We start from the raw sequence: 16,368 nt of genomic DNA, 5'->3' as shown, positions 1-16,368 counted from the left end.
ATTGCCACATTTGTGAAGGCCTCACCAAACAATTGATCCCCCCTGCCCATTACTCCTTCTCTCTTTAGGTACAGCAGAGAAATAGAAACCTCTATGCCCCCTATAGGCTTGGAGAGGCTTTGCAACCTTTCATAAGCTAAGGTAGGGCCTACTACTGTGACAGAGTCTATTCTGTTACATACCCCTCCCCCCAGACCAAGAAGGTTTAACTTCACCCAAATATTTCTTTAGGTTTTCTATATGGTAAGTGTCTACCTGATTCCGAGCCCCAATCAATTCTACCTGGTAATTGACTTTGTTAAGTCGTTTTAGTACCTTAGCTGGACCTCGCCACTTTGGAGCCAACTTTGCCATGACTGCATCACCTGCACGGGACAAAGGATGAGTCCGGATCCACACCAGATCCCCCTCTTGCAGGACTTCATGTGTTCCGCGCAAATTGTAATATTTCTCCTGGCGTTGTTGAGCACTAGCCACTCTTTCCCTCCCTTTGTCAAACAAAGCCTGTTGTCGCTCCATCACGTTATATGCCACATGCCCAGGTTCTGGAGGATGTTGCGCCAGACGCTCTAAAGGTCCTTTCAGCTTACGCCCTAGTGCGATCTCAGCTGGGGTATAACCGGTGGTTTCCTGCCACGCTGAATTTATTGCAAATCGAAACTCGGGGAGCCAGCGATCCCATGTCTTATGGTTATCTTTGACATATGAGGCTATCATGGTTTTAAGGGTCTTATTTATACGCTCGGTGAGGTTGGTCTGAGGATGATAAGCCGTAGTTAGCTTCTGTATGACCCCCCACTGTTTACAAGTTGCATTTATTAGATGTGCCGTGAATTGTGGCCCCCTATCAGAAACAAGATATACTGGGGTTCCCCAGCGAGTGAATACTTCCCTTGTCATAATACTGGCTATTGCTTTGGCCCTGGCAGTCCTAAGAGGAAACAGCTCAACCCACTTGCTGCAATAGTCGACCACCACCAGAAGATATTCATTGGACTTCACACTTTTTGGAAAAGGTCCCATCAAGTCTACACCCAGCATGTAACCTGGTTCCTTGACTGGGGTGGATTGTAAATGACCTGACAACTTTGAAATACTAGGTTTGTACTGTTGACAAGTTAGACATTGCTTACAATATGACCAAACATCTCTCCGTATTTCTGGCCAATATGCCCCATTCAATAAACGGCGTAAGGTCTTCATTTGGCCCAGATGACCAGCTAGAGGGTTATCATGGGCAAACTTCAGGAAAGCAGGTCGCAGGTTTGTAGGAATGACTAGTTGTAGAGTGTGACCTTGTTGATCATTAGGTACACTCCGGAATAGGTAATCATTGCAAACAGTATAGTGAATGCGGTTTGCATCAGATGGGGGTATTCTTGCTTCTTTCCATAAAGGTTGAAGATCCTGATCCTCTTTTTGGCTTTTACCAACCTCCTCCCAGCTAACAGGCAGGTTGCTATCATTGTTGGCTCGACATACCACAAGAGTACCCGGGGAGTTATTGCTGAGGCTTCGTGAGAGAGAGTCAGGTACGACATGACATTGGCCCTTCCGGTACCCCACTACGAACTCGAAACCCTGGAGGCGGATGGCCCATCTAGTGAGGCGTGAGGACGGCTTAGGGTGATTAAAAACCCAAGTTAGAGCAGAGTGATCTGTGATGATATTAAATTTTTGACCCTCCAAATACCTTCTCCATTTCTCTACTGCCCACACTACTCCCAGGCATTCTTTTTCAGTCACAGAGTACGCCCTTTCAGCTTTTTGCAGTAGCCGAGAGGCGTAGGCAATAACATGTTCCCCTTCTTCGTCTTCTTGCGTTAAGACAGCTCCTAACCCGATCTCACTTGCATCAGTCTGCACCTTAAAAGGCTTGTTAAAATTGGGAGATACAAGAACCGGGGACTCCTGCAACGCCTTCCTCAGATCCTCAAAAGCATTTTGGCACTGGCATGTCCATTCCCAGGTAGCCCCTTTCCTTTTTAAGGCATGGAGTGGTGCTGCACGCTCAGCAAAGTGAGGTATAAACTTATGGTACCATCCAGTGAATCCTAGGAAACGCGGGACCTCCTTTAGAGTTCTGGGAACCGGGTAGTGCTGTATGGCTTCTATTTTTGCAGGGTCAGTTCGGATGCCTTCCTTAGAGATGACATGCCCCAAGAATGTTAAAGAATGTCTCAGTAACTGACACTTTTGAGGTTTAGTGTTAAACCAGCTTCCTTTAACTTACTGAATACTCTTTCCAGATCATGAAAATGTTGTTGGGAGTTACCAGAGTATACTACAATGTCATCTATATAAACAAAACAGATTTTTCCAATTACATCCTGTAGAACTCTGGTCATGAGCCTTTGAAAAGTGGCTGCAGAATTTTTTAAGCCAAAAGGTAGACGTACAAATTCATAATGATGTTCTTTGGTCACAAAAGCTGTTTTTGGTATACTTTCTTCCTCTACCTCCACCTGCCAACATCCACTCTTTAGGTCTAAAGTACTGAATACCGCAGCTCCATGCAAAGACTCTAGGATCTCGTGCACTTGGGGCATCGGGAATCCGTCCAAAGGTGTCTTGGCATTGAGAGACCTGTAGTCGATGCAGAACCTAGTCGTTCCATCTTTTTTTGGTACAAGGACTACGGGTGCAGCCCATGGGGAAGTGGAAGGTCTAATAATACCTTGTTCAAGCATAGAACGGATTTCATTGTCAATGTGTTGTTGTCTGTGCACAGGTACAGGATACGGTTTCTTTCTTACTGGTAGATCCTCTGTGGTGTATATGGTGTGTTTTATGATCGAAGTGCGTCCTATGGCTTCAGTGCAGACAGTTGGCCAGTCCATAAGCAGTTCTATTAAGGAAATCCTTTCTTGTGGTCCTACATCTGCTTCCTCTGCTAGCCAATTCATGACATTTAGAGTTTGTTGGGAAACTTCTTGACATGGCATGGCTAGATACAAACTAATTGGAATGGCATGGTAAGATGTTATAAAAGACCATGTACGGTTCTCACCAGGCAGGGCATATGTCATTTCCGCAAAATTTAAGCTCATCTGTGTCATACTTAGGAAGTCTAATCCCAATACAAGAGAAAATGCCAGGTCTAAATCCCCCATCACAAACAGATCTAGTTGATATGGGTGATCGTGTAGCACACAGTTCCACCTAACTTTCCCCAGGGAATTTTGGACCTTTCCATTGGCGATCGTAAACGTTTGACCACCACTTCCTCTTAAACTCTCTCCTAGCTCTTTCAGTTTAGCCCACAACGACTGTTGAATAAGAGAGAAAGTGCTACCGGTGTCTATAATGGCTTCACAAAGTTTATCTTTAATCAGCAGATTCAGGGTGAGAACTCTGGTCGTAACCCTCCTGGGATCTCCATGAATTATACAATTATGTCCTTGGTTACGTTCTTGATTTTTAATAGGCCGCTCTTTAGGCCTTGCCTCCGGCTGCTGTCTCCACAAAGACTTTTCTTCGGTTAGATCCCGCTCTATCAGGGTTCCCACACGTACTAGCTCGTCCACGGAAGTCACGGTACCTCTGAGTATACTAGCTAGGCGGGGATTACAGTTACGCAGAATGGCCTGGAGAATTTCTCGATCTGTCATGGATGGCTTCCACCTTACACAAAGTGCTCTGTATTGGAAGGCAAAGGTACGAATGTTTTCATCTCTACCTTGTTTTCTTTCTCGAAGTCTTCTCTCTGCCTCTTCTTCCTGATCTTCTGACAGGAAGGATTTCAGAAAAACAGTCTTAAACTGACTCCATGTCCGTACACGTCTCTTCTCAGCGACCCACCAGTCTTTTGCTGTATGTGTCAATACTGAAGTTAAGGTGGCTAAAATCTCTGCATCCGTGAGAGGGTGAACAGTTAGATAATCTTCACAGCGTTCAATAAATACTACTGGGTCTTCTCCCTCTCGGCTGCCAAAGCTAGGGAACACGAGTTTAACAGGTGCTCTGTACGACAGTGATGGTTGGTAACCATAACTATTGGCTAGACCAGCAGTATACGTAGGGGCTGGTGCCTGCACACTTTGACTGGCCTGTGGAGTGGAGGTGACGGGTTGTCTCGATTGGGTTATGGCTTGCAACAGCCGATCTTTCCTTTGCAAACAATCTATGACTGCTTGTCCCAAATCTCTTATCTTATCATCCAATTCCTTTTTAAGATGATCACAGGTATCAGCCTGACTTCTCTGGTTTTGGTGAGCGACCCGTAGTTGACTTTCCACTTCATTAAGCCTCTGCATCACTTCACTCTGAAAACTTTGCATCTGGCTCTCCAACTGCCTTATCCTCCCGGCCATCATCATAGTGACCAAACTCTCATTCCCTTCCTCTTCTTCTGGAGGAGGTGGTAAAGCAGGCTCTAGCAGATCGCTTTCAGCTGTCTCGCTTTCGTCTTCGGAACCTAGGTACAACTGACTAAGTGTGTCCATGACCTCCTGGATTGGATCCCGTCGTGTGACAAAAGGTCCAGCAGTGAAATCAGTGTTCAAGCTGACTTCAGGAAATCTATCCTGTTCTGTCTCTGATACAGACATTTTATTTATTTATTTAATTTTATTTTATTCTATTTTATTTTATTTTATTTTATTTATTTATTTATTTATACAGCACGTAACAAAAACAGTAAAAAAACTTTTCTTTCAGTACTTATAAAAATACATGAGGCTTAGAGAGATATGAAGCAAACAAACAACAGAGTCCCTGTTTGGGCGCCACTGTAACACTGGACCTAATTTTCTTCTTTAAGCAACCAGGTTAACAGAACTACAACAAGAAATGCAGTTTTCAAAGGTCAGGACTCTCTGATCAAGTCATTTAAATTGATTTATTTGCTCCATCATCTCTCATAACCTTCATAGAAAAAACAACAACAAATAACTGTACACTCAGAAAATCATTTCATACATCCACCACTTTGAATTATGTATAGTCTATATTGGCATATTTCCCGACTGGGTACTGACTGAAGTCCTCCTATTCCGTATGAATAATTGGAATAAAAGTCCATACGCCATGAAACCAGTAGAATAGAAAATGTATCCAATCGGACTCACAGAACAGGAGCTGATGGTCGAAATCATCAAGGTGACCACACACAGATGCACATGAAAAACAACCTCTATAAATAAAAAATATAACATTAATTAAGCTTCAACCATTCATAAACACCTTATGTAGTTATATAAACATTACAGATACCCCAACACCATTGTGACTATTTACCACACTGCTTAAACCATAACAGATTAATACATTGTATAAATATATACACTTACTATGAGTAGATGAGCTTACTAGCTCCTCAAAAGGGTGTATCAACAGGCTATAAGGCTAGGCCTCCTGCTTTTTAATCACAAATTCTTGATTGTTTAAAAGTTCTTTTAGGAACAAAACTTCACCTCAAACATTGCCACATTTGTGAAGGCCTCACCAAACAATTGATCCCCCCTGCCCATTACTCCTTCTCTCTTTAGGTACAGCAGAGAAATAGAAACCTCTATGCCCCCTATAGGCTTGGAGAGGCTTTGCAACCTTTCATAAGCTAAGGCACACCCTACTACTGTGACAGAGTCTATTCTGTTACAACAAACTGCTTAAATTTGGCAAGTGGAATTTTTGCACATTCTTGCTCAAAACAAGACTTCAGCTGTTCAACAGTCCATGGTCACTAATCTCTGATTCTCTTATTATATATAAGGCATTATACAGCTTTGATAGGCTGTACTGGACTGCAGGCAGGCCAGTCAAGCACAAGGGCTGTCTTTAAAGTGCCTGCAGAATGAGGGCTGGCATAGTCTTGCTGAAGTAATGTACTTTTGATGAAAAATAACACCTTGATGGCAGCAAATGTCTCTTTTTTTTTTTTTTTTTATGCATTTTCTACCATTTTTCATCCAATTGCCCGATTGCATCATGCTTCCTCTCCACCATTGCCGATCCCTGCTCTGATTGAGGAGAATGAAGCTAACCCCCTCCGACACGTGGGCAGCATGCCGTATGCATTTTATCACCTACACTTTGATGAGTGCAGTGCAGCTCAGCGTTGTGTACAGAGAGACACAACCTGAGAGCACTTTTTTCTCATCTCTGTGCAGGCGCCATCAATGGTAATTGCACCAGTCATGGGAGAGAGACCCCATCCGGCTTAGTCCTGCCCATATCTGAACAACAGGCCAATCGTTGTTCATGTGGCCGCTCAGCCTTAGACGGCAGGCAGAGCTGAGCTTCGTTATGATGTATTCGAGATTCCCAGCTCCGGTTTCTGCATGTGTTTTTACCACTGCGTCACCTGAGCGGCCGCAAACATCTCTTTAAAATGCGAGTATAACCCCTGCCTCACCCTTAGAACTCAGCAGCATTTCAGAAGAGAATCAATGTATGGCATTTACTTTGCGTAACAGAGCTTCAGGATTGAGGATGCAGCATTTTATGATGCAGTGGCAGACAAGTACTCCTGACAAGTACACCTTTCTCAAGTACTCCTGAGTTATATCCCATTAAGTTATATTCATCACAGTTGCTTATTTGTTAATTTATTGATTTAACACAATGTCAACATGTAACATTCATGGCAGGATTGTTCAGTCTTTTCTTTTTATATATGAAATACTTTGTTGAATATTTCTTTCATCATTTGGGGGAAAAAAGTAGAACATTGAAAATAAAAAATAAAATAAATGTTGTTTGGGCAAAGGGATTTCCTGTTTCATCATGAAATTCCCCTGTGCACAAAGTGAAGTTCATTAATATATGGCTTGACGAATTAGGTGGGAAGGAACATTAGTGGCCTGCACAGAGCTCTCGAACACACTTGGAATAAATTGGAATGTCAACTGCAAGCCAGGCGTAGTCAAACATCAGTGTCTTTTATCACAAATGCATTTGTCACTGACTGAAAACTAAGATTGTGTAGTGTGTCTGTGAGAATTAGACAGCCTTTTATTTATCTGCCAAAACAGTATAAATATGCATCACTTACCAGCCCTGATAATTTTAGTCCTTCTATAAAACTCTTTGCACATTGGAGTGGAACAAAATGATCTTCAACTTTGCCCCACTTACACATCCTGGGTGAATGCACTGCAAGAGTGACACTGATATTTATAAACCACACCACAGCCTAAACACTGTTTAACACCCCTCTGAATCTTCTCTATTTTTTGCATATTTTTGCAGTTTTACAGTTTTACAGTTAACGGTGTTAGATCACTATGAAAAACTGTAATATACAGTGCCTTGCAAAAGTATTCAGCCCCCTTGAACTTTTCAACCTTTTGCCACATTTCAGGCTTCAAACATAACGATATGAAATTGTAATTTTTTGTGAAGAATCAACAACAAGTGGGACACAATCGTGAAGTAGAACGAAATTTATTGGATATTTTAAACTTTTTTTAGAAATAAAAAACTAAAAAGTGGGGCGTGCAATATTATTCAGCCCCTTTATTTTCAGTGCAGCAAACTCACTCCAGAAGTTCAGTGAGGATCTCTGAATGATCCAATGTTGACCTAAATGACTGATGGTGATAAATAGAATCCACCTGTGTGTAATCAAGTCTCCGTATAAATGCACCTGCTCTGTGACAGTCTCAGAGTTCTGTTTAAAGCGCAGAGAGCATCATGAAGACGAAGGAACACACCAGGCAGGTCCGAGATACTGTTGTGGAGAAGTTTAAAGCCGGATTTGGATACAAAAAGATTTCCCAAGCTTTAAACATCTCAAGGAGCACTGTGCAAGCGATCATATTGAAATGGAAGGAGTATCAGACCACTGCAAATCTACCAAGACCCGGCCGTCCCTCTAAACTTTCAGCTCAAACAAGGAGAAGACTGATCAGAGATGCAGCCAAGAGGCCCATGATCACTCTGAATGAACTGCAGAGATCTACAGCTGAGGTGGGAGAATCTGTCCATAGGACACAATCAGTCGTACACTGCACAAATCTGGCCTTTATGGAAGAGTGGCAAGAAGAAAGCCATTTCTCAAAGATATCTATAAAAAGTCACCTGGGAGACACACCAAACATGTGGAAGAAGGTGCTCTGGTCAGATGAAACCAAAATCGAACTTTTTGGCCACAATGCAAAACGTTATGTTTGGCGTAAAAGCAACACAGCTCATCACCCTGAACACACCATCCCCACTGTCAAACATGGTGGTGGCAGCATCATGGTTTGGGCCTGCTTTTTTTCAGCAGGGACAGGGAAGATGGTTAAAATTGATGGGAAGATGGATGGAGCCAAATACAGGACCATTCTGGAAGAAAACCTGTTGCAGTCTGCAAAAGACCTGAGACTGGAACGGAGATTTATCTTCCAACAAGACAATGATCCAAAACATAAAGCAAAATCTACAATGGAATGGTTCACAAATAAACGTATCCAGGTGTTAGAATGGCCAAGTCAAAGTCCAGACCTGAATCCCATCGAGAATCTGTGGAAAGAGCTGAAAACTGCTGTTCACAAACGCTCTCCATCCAACCTCACTGAGCTCGAGCTGTTTTGCAAGGAAGAATGGGCAAAAATTTCTGTCTCTCGATGTGCAAAACTGATAGAGACATACCCCAAGTGACTTGCAGCTGTAATCGCAGCAAAAGGTGGTGCTACAAAGTATTAACGCAAGGGGGCTGAATAATATTGCACGCCCCACTTTTCAGTTTTATATTTCTAAAAAAAGTTTAAAATATCCAATAAATTTCGTTCCACTTCACGATTGTGTCCCACTTGTTGTTGATTCTTCACAAAAAATTACAATTTCATATCGTTATGTTTGAAGCCTGAAATGTGGCAAAAGGTTGAAAAGTTCAAGGGGGCTGAATACTTTTGCAAGGCACTGTACTTGATCATGAGATGAAACATTTTTCTGTTGTTCTATTTATGGTTGCGGTTGGTACAATTTACCAGGTAAAAGGTAGGAAACACCCTGGACAGGTTGCCAGTCCATCACAGAGCAAACACAAAACACACAATCACCCAACATTCACAATTTTAGTATCTTCAATGAACCTGACTGAAAGTCTTTGAACTGAGAGAGGAAACTGGACTACCTGGGGGAAACCCATGTGGACACAGGGAGAGTGTAAACATGAACCCAAGACCTTCTTGCTGTGAGGCGTAAGAGCTACCCAGTGAGCCACCTTGCTGCCCTTGTTATTTATCTTTTTATTTATTGTAGAAGAAAGGTTAGGCAACACCCATATCATTCCTGAATGAATAACTAAGCAACCAAAACTTAGATGAAGATTAATCTTGTACATTGATGTGAGGAAATTTTGGCCACTATTCTGCAAGAACTGGGAATTCGACTCCTCTGTAGGATTTTTAAGTTGCCAGTCATCCTCATCATTGGAGAATTGTTTTCACCTTGTGCTGGTCTGAAGCCAGTCTGAACATTAATCCCAGTGTCCATTGCTTGACCTTGTTCTTATGAACCACTGTATTTAAAATATTGAGGATGAAAGCAACCTGCAGCTTATTAAAGCTAGAATTCAACCCTTTTTTCCTCAATCAAAAAATTACACCCGAACTAAACTATAGCTTTTCGAGTTTCAGGTAACAGTTAAATACACTAAATGCATTCTTTCCACAATGAAACTTAAATAAAGAAAGGTCTTCCCAACACTGTTGCAGAAGTTTCCACAAATTTGTTGCACTTGGTAGCTTTTATCCTTTTGTCCAGCTCATCCCAAACCAACTTGATTTTGGGTTTATGTCTAGAGACCATTCTATGATTTAAAGCCCATCATCTTGTTTGTGCCTCCTACAGTAGTTTGACATAGCCTAGATATTTTTATTTTGGGACCGATGCTAGCTAACATCACCCAGTGTTAAGCCACCCATCATGAAAGCCGATGATTTGTTTATGCTGTTGTGTCTTTGGGTCAACCACACCAGGTCAGAGTTTCCCCAGAATGTTCAAGTTTCTTGTAATAGTGTCTTTATGTTCAAGGACCGTAAAGGTCTGCCTCTGTTTTTGTCAACTGCCTTTTTTACCATTACAACAACAATATACTATAACAAGGCCCCTTCTAAATTCACAGGGAAATGTGCTTAATTTCACAGACCTCGTTTTTTAAAAATCACAGATTTCACAGATTTTTAAACAAAGTGCCACATTTAACTGCAGTCATTAAATTACACTTATAATTGAATGATAGAATTAGTGGAAGCTACAATACACAGCACAGCCTACCTTAACGTATACGCAAATACTTGTCCGTGTTTTCACACACACCCCTCTGGTTCCAGAGAATCGGTTGGGAGTTTTCCAAACTCAGTTTTGTCTAACCAATTACTAATGTAACCGAGCGTCTTTAGGGTTTGATGAGTTTATAAAAAAAGAAATAAACAGTACATTATCCGAAGCATAATACTTTACTGGCTTGTTTTTTGTGTGTAGAAGCACACTTTTTTATTAACTATGGAATCCACAAAGGGCACTTGATACGTAAACACATACATCAAACATTGGGTCTGTCCGAAAACCTAGTGAGCTCTCTACATAGACAGCATTTCACATCATCCTACGCACGCTTCCGATTAAGAAGGCTGACGAATTTTTAGATACCTTAACATGTTCCCTACTAAGATGTTAGTTCTAAGTGATAAACTGACTGAATAATGAGTGAGCGTCCAACGCTTCCTTAGCCGTGAAGACATTACTAGCATTCTTAGAGGCACAGCTTTTCTTACCGAAGATTTCAAATATGGCGGACAAATGTGAAGCAACAAACGGAGTTCTGTTTAAATGTAAATAAATTCTCACTGATTTTTAATTTGTATAAAGGTGTACGAGCAGGGCTCTAGACTAACTTTTTGCACTGGTGTGCCTAACTTTTTTTTCTTAGGTGCACCAGCACAAAAGTTAGGTGCACCCAAATTTTCGACCGCAGCGCATTTAACACCTCAGTTTTACAGGTTCACTTTTTTTTTTTTTTAATCGCTGTCCATAAAGGCAATGTTGACTTGTAAATGATTAACTAACAATCTGGTCAACATAAAGTTCTTTATTTGAAGCACAATTCTACAAGAAAGGTAACTTACTAAAAAAGTGTTGGTGCTTAAGGTGCTTCACTGAGCTGAAATTTAAATTCAAGATAAATGAAATAAAAAGAAAATCTAAATTAAAAGTACAAGTGTTTTAAGGGCTTCAAACTGCACATCTCATTTAATGATAAGAATATTACGTATAATTAATGCAGTAACGATACGCATATTATTGACATAGGCTACATGACATTATTACATTTTGAGTCAGTTTGCCGCTGATATTTTTAAAGTGCCTTAAAAAAAGATGAACTGTGTGATATGACGTGGTAAAAGTAACCCAGACAGAACGAACAACGTTTAGATAGATAGATAGATAGATAGATAGATAGATAGATAGATAGATAGATAGATAGATAGATAGATAGATAACTTTATTAACTTTATATTTAACGTGAAATATAAACACCACACGTGAAGTAAATCCAGCTAAACACAGATACATGTGGAGCTGTTAGACTGGACTTGATGGTTATTTCACACAGATGTTTGTTTGTATCGTGGAACTTTAATGATGTTTTATCGCTCGAGTCGAGCGCTGGGCAAATCGCTTATTTACGTCGAGAGTCGCGGTGAAAGCGAAGCGCAAAACTCTTCTCGCGTCAGTGAACTAAAGAAAACAACAACTGAGACAAACACATCACGTCTTCTAATCACCAATATTTGATTGATGTTTTTACATTAAAAACCAACATCTGTAACAGCATGCACATTCTACACACTCTGCCATGATATTACTACACTTAACTTTCGATGTGTAACGCCCACCGTTGAAGACGCTGGTCCCTCCCTTCACTATCTCTGATTGGTTTAGACATATAGATATGATTAGATATGGGCCTAATGTGTGTCTGTTGTTGCACCGGAGACTTTCAGAGTCACAGAGACTTTATTTTTCCCCTCGAACAGCTGGTCGCACCGGTGCGACCTCAGATTTTTTTCAGTCGCACCATTGAGAAATTAGGTCGCACTCTAGAGCCCTGACGAGTGTCATTTATTTGCAAATTCAGGCTTGTCAGTGACAATTTAACCATTTTCGCTACATGGAGGGATATTGCATGCTTGTGGGTTATGCTGCCTCAGCCCATTGGTTTGAATAGCCTGAGGCTAATTGTTTTAGCTTATGCCAAGTTCACACTACACGACATTCCAAGTCGTCAGGTCGCTGAACACGTTCACACTTCACAACTGGATCTCTTGTAATCAGGAGTCTTTCAAGTCGATGTGGCTTTTACACTACACGACTGAACGGCGATAGGGGGTTTCACACTACACGATCTATCACCAACTGGAATCACAGACGAGCTTCTTGGGTCTCCCAAACCACGTTTTGTCACGAAAACAAACGCGAAAAGTGATGAAAGGTTTAATGATACTATGTCCAAATATGCACGTCAACAAGTAGCAAGCGATCAAAGTTTGTGCGCTGATGTGCAGCGTAAAAACAATAAATATTTTTTGCAATGAAACATTAGTGTTATGTTTTGTAGAGAACGATAAGGTCAGAAATGCTATAAAACTTGTGTGTATGCCGATGTATTCGGATATAAACTATATTATGCCCCTGTCCCACCTTTTTACAACGCCTCCCCTGCGTTTCCCCTCACACCGTATCTTGCGTTCTCATTGGCTGTTCGACATAGCACTCACTGCCAGTTGGACAACTCAGATCCAGATATTCTTCGGTCAGTAGACACATACAATTGAGAGCCCAGTTTCGATCGCCGAGCGAACGCAGAGTTGGTCCCAAGCCGGTAAATCTAGCAGTCACTGACCGAAAATCAGGCCAAAAATAGTGTAGTGTGAACTAGGCATTAGTAAGCGAAAACTTCTGTGGCACACTACAGCACAGAAAAGTCTGTTACACGTAATTATGATGCAGTATGATTGCTACGATCGCCTCATATTGCGCTTCATATTTCATACGCTACCCGAATGAAAAATGTTAAATCACTAAACACAAACTTTACATTTTGAATATCGGAGCAAATTGCATATTTCATGGGAAGCGGCTCATTTCACGGTCCGTGATGTGATTTTCACAGGCATGAGTTAGGTAGGGCCTTAACTATAACCTGCAGTGCAATATTGTCAATTTAAGTAGTGACTTAGAGGGTGTAGTAACATTCTGTTCCAACATTGCTGATTACTTTCAAACTCCTTGTTGTTTAAAAGCTATTTTAAACAACAAGGAGTTTGAAAGTAATCAGCAATGTTTGAGACATCTGTAGAAATTGTCTGCATGGACTTTTAAATCCTGATTTACTTCTATTGCTGCAAAATACCTATAAGTTCGTAATCAACATCCAGCGTTGTACAACTACTTCATTAATAAAACATTTTGTTACAAATGACATTGACACCCTTTTTAAGTTTTTGGTTAGCTAAACTCTACTCTTATTGGCATATAGCAACTATCTTTGTATGTTTTCAGGACATTCACTGGACTTACACTGACTTAATACATATCAATAAAAACTGGAAAACATGAAAGCGTTATAAAACTTCTGACTGGTAGTGTAGGTCATTATTAACTTAAAAATTGCCTTGCACCAACAGTACCTGCAGTGCCACTGTGCCACCCACTAGTTTGTTTTCAAAATTTTATTAGAAATTTTCTACAACAGGCAAAGTATTAACAAATGAGTACAAGCAAAGGCTCTTTCCCCCATGTTATTTGCCTCTTATCTTTCACTGTCAACAGTGAAAACTGTTCCTGAAACTGTTTATGCGGCATTTCGACCCTGCTTCAGAGAGCATGTGTAAACATGCGAGCACTTGTCACATCCTGCTTGTGTTTATACCTGTTCATGTCCTTTTTTCAACAATGACTGTAGTGAATGTGTTCTTTTCTCTTTTACAATTATTTTTCGATATATTACAACACACACCTTTAAATTAAGTATTGATGATACACACCTTATCATGCAGCATGATCTTGGCAGTGTCAGCCATGACACCCTTGGCATCGCTAGTCTTCTTGCGATTAATGAAGACAATGCCACCCAGCCAGCAAGCCAAGCCCACTGTGCCTGCCCACAGCAGTTCCTTCTTAGCAATGGTGGTACAGCGGTCAGGTAGAACCTCCATCAGGCCTGCAAGTGATGACAGAGAAGACACAGCACCTCTTCAACTTACATTGTTATTTTTTACTTGTACGTTTACACTTATAGCATGTTTACGTATGTGTTACTTAGTTTACTTTAATTAAATATATTTACTTTGACTTTATACTAAAAGTGTGTCTATATTTGCACATAAGCGTTTAGACCAATCAGAACACTCTTTTAATAATTCAGCTCATGTTTTAAGATAGAAGGCTTGCACGTATGACTTTAAAAACACTATACCCCAAATAACATAGAGAGATGGAAGCATTAAAAGCATTACTGCAGGTGATCTGCAAATGTAATGCATATGCATAGGTGCATTATTATGTTTGTGTTTGAGTGTGTGTACCCAGCACATCAAGAGATGACTGATGATTGGAAATGACGACGTAAGACCCCTCAGTCTGCAGGTGCTCCCAGCCGCTGACCTCAAATCGCAGCCCCAAGAAATACTTTACATGGCGCACCAAGAAGCGAATAATCCTACAACACAAAATTAAGAACACATTTGACATTATTAGAATTAATTATTGTCTAAAATAACCTTTCACATAAAGAATTAAGAATATCTGGATGGAATGGAAGGCCTTTATTTGTCATATATCCATGAATACAGTATCTCAAAAAAGTAAGTACACCCCTCACATTTCTGCAAATATTTTATTATATATTTTCATCGGACAACACTATAGAAATGAGACTTGGATATAACTTAAGAGTGGTCAGTGTACAGCTTGTATAGCAGTATAGATTTACTGTCTTCTGAAAATAACTCAACACACAGCCATTAATGTCTAAATAGCTGGCAACACAAGTGAGTACACCCCACAGTGAACATGTCCAAATTGTGCCTAATTGTGTCGTTGTCCCTCCCTGGGGTCATGTGTCAAGGTTCCAGGTGTGATTGGGGAGCAGGACTGTTAAATTTGGTGTTTTGGGTACAATTTTCTCATACTGGCCACTGGATATTCAACATGGCACCTCATGGCAAATAACTCTCTGAGGATGTGAGAAATAGAATTGTTGCTCTCCACAAAGATGGCCTGGGCTATAAGAAGATTGCTAACACCCTGAAACTGAGCTACAGCACGTGGCCAAGGTCGTACAGTGGTTTTCCAGGACAGGTTCCACTCAGAACAGGCCTCGCCAGGGTCAACCAAAGTTGAGTCCACGTGTTCAGCATCATATCCAGAGGTTGGCTTAAAAAATAGACACATAAGTGCTGCCAGCATTGCTGCAGAGGTTGAAGAAGTGGGAGGTCAGCCTGTCAGTGCTGAGACCATATGTCGCACACTGCATCAACTCGGTCTGCATGGCCGTTATCCCAGAAGGAAGCCTCTTCTGAAGCTGATGAACAAGAAACAGTTTGCTGAAGACAAGCAGTCCAAGAACATGGACTACTGGAATGCCCTGTGGTCTGACAAGACCATCGTTTGGCTCAGATGGTGTTAAGCATGTGTGGCAGCGCCCTGGTGAGGAGTACCAAGACAACTGTCTCTTGCCTACAGTCAAGAATGGTGGTGGTAGCATCATGGTCTTGGGCTGCATGAGTGCTGCTGGCACTGGGGAGCTGTGGTTCATTGAGGGAAACATGAATTCCAACATGTACTATGACATTCTGAAACAGAGCATGATCCCCTCCCTTCAGAAACTGGGCTGCATGGCAGTTTTCCAAAACAATAACGACCCCAAACACATCCCAAGATGACAACTGCCTTGTTGAAGGAAGCTGAAGGTAAAGGTGATGGACTAAACCTAATTGAGCACCTGTGGGGCATCCTCAAGTGGAAGGTGGAGGAGCGCAAGGTGTCTAACATCCACCAGCTCTGTGATGTCATCATGGAGGAGAAGAAGAGGATTCCAGTAGCAGCTCTGGTGAATTCCATGCCCAAGAGGGTTAAGGCAGTGCTGGATAATAATGGTGAGCACACAAAATATTGACACTTTGGGCACAATTTGGACATGTTCACTGTGAGGTGTACTCACTTGTGTTGCCAGCTATTTAGACATGAATGGCTGTGTGTTGTTATTTTCAGAAGACAGTAAATCTACACTGCTATACAAGCTGTACACTGACTACTCTAAGTTATATCCAAGTTTCATTTCTATAGTGTTGTCCCATGAAAAGATATAATAAAATATTTGCAGAAATGTGAGGGGTGTACTCACTTTTGTGAGATACTGTATTTGACAAATGA

The 16,368-nt window shown here is 41.2% G+C and overlaps 1 protein-coding gene across 3 annotated transcripts in view; it reads right to left on the bottom strand.

Moving 5' to 3' along the window:
* Positions 1-16,368, bottom strand: part of agpat2 (1-acylglycerol-3-phosphate O-acyltransferase 2 (lysophosphatidic acid acyltransferase, beta)) — a 38,187-nt gene that overhangs the window by 8,362 nt on the left and 13,457 nt on the right. For 2 of the 3 annotated variants that reach the window (XM_063011923.1, XM_063011920.1), the window contains exons 2-3: positions 14,520-14,653; positions 13,980-14,155 (exon numbers count right to left, since the gene is read on the bottom strand). In XM_063011923.1, the coding sequence (XP_062867993.1) occupies positions 13,980-14,155; positions 14,520-14,653 (310 nt within the window). Of the gene's footprint in view, positions 1-13,979; positions 14,156-14,519; positions 14,654-16,368 lie in introns of those variants that run through there. The other variant, XM_063011921.1, reaches the window with a different exon arrangement.

This window comes from Trichomycterus rosablanca, chromosome 16, assembly GCF_030014385.1.
Source record: "Trichomycterus rosablanca isolate fTriRos1 chromosome 16, fTriRos1.hap1, whole genome shotgun sequence".
Classification (NCBI taxonomy): Eukaryota; Metazoa; Chordata; class Actinopteri; order Siluriformes; family Trichomycteridae; genus Trichomycterus; species Trichomycterus rosablanca.
Note: the sequence above shows the minus strand (reverse complement) of the source record. Positions and strands in the feature narration are given on the sequence as shown.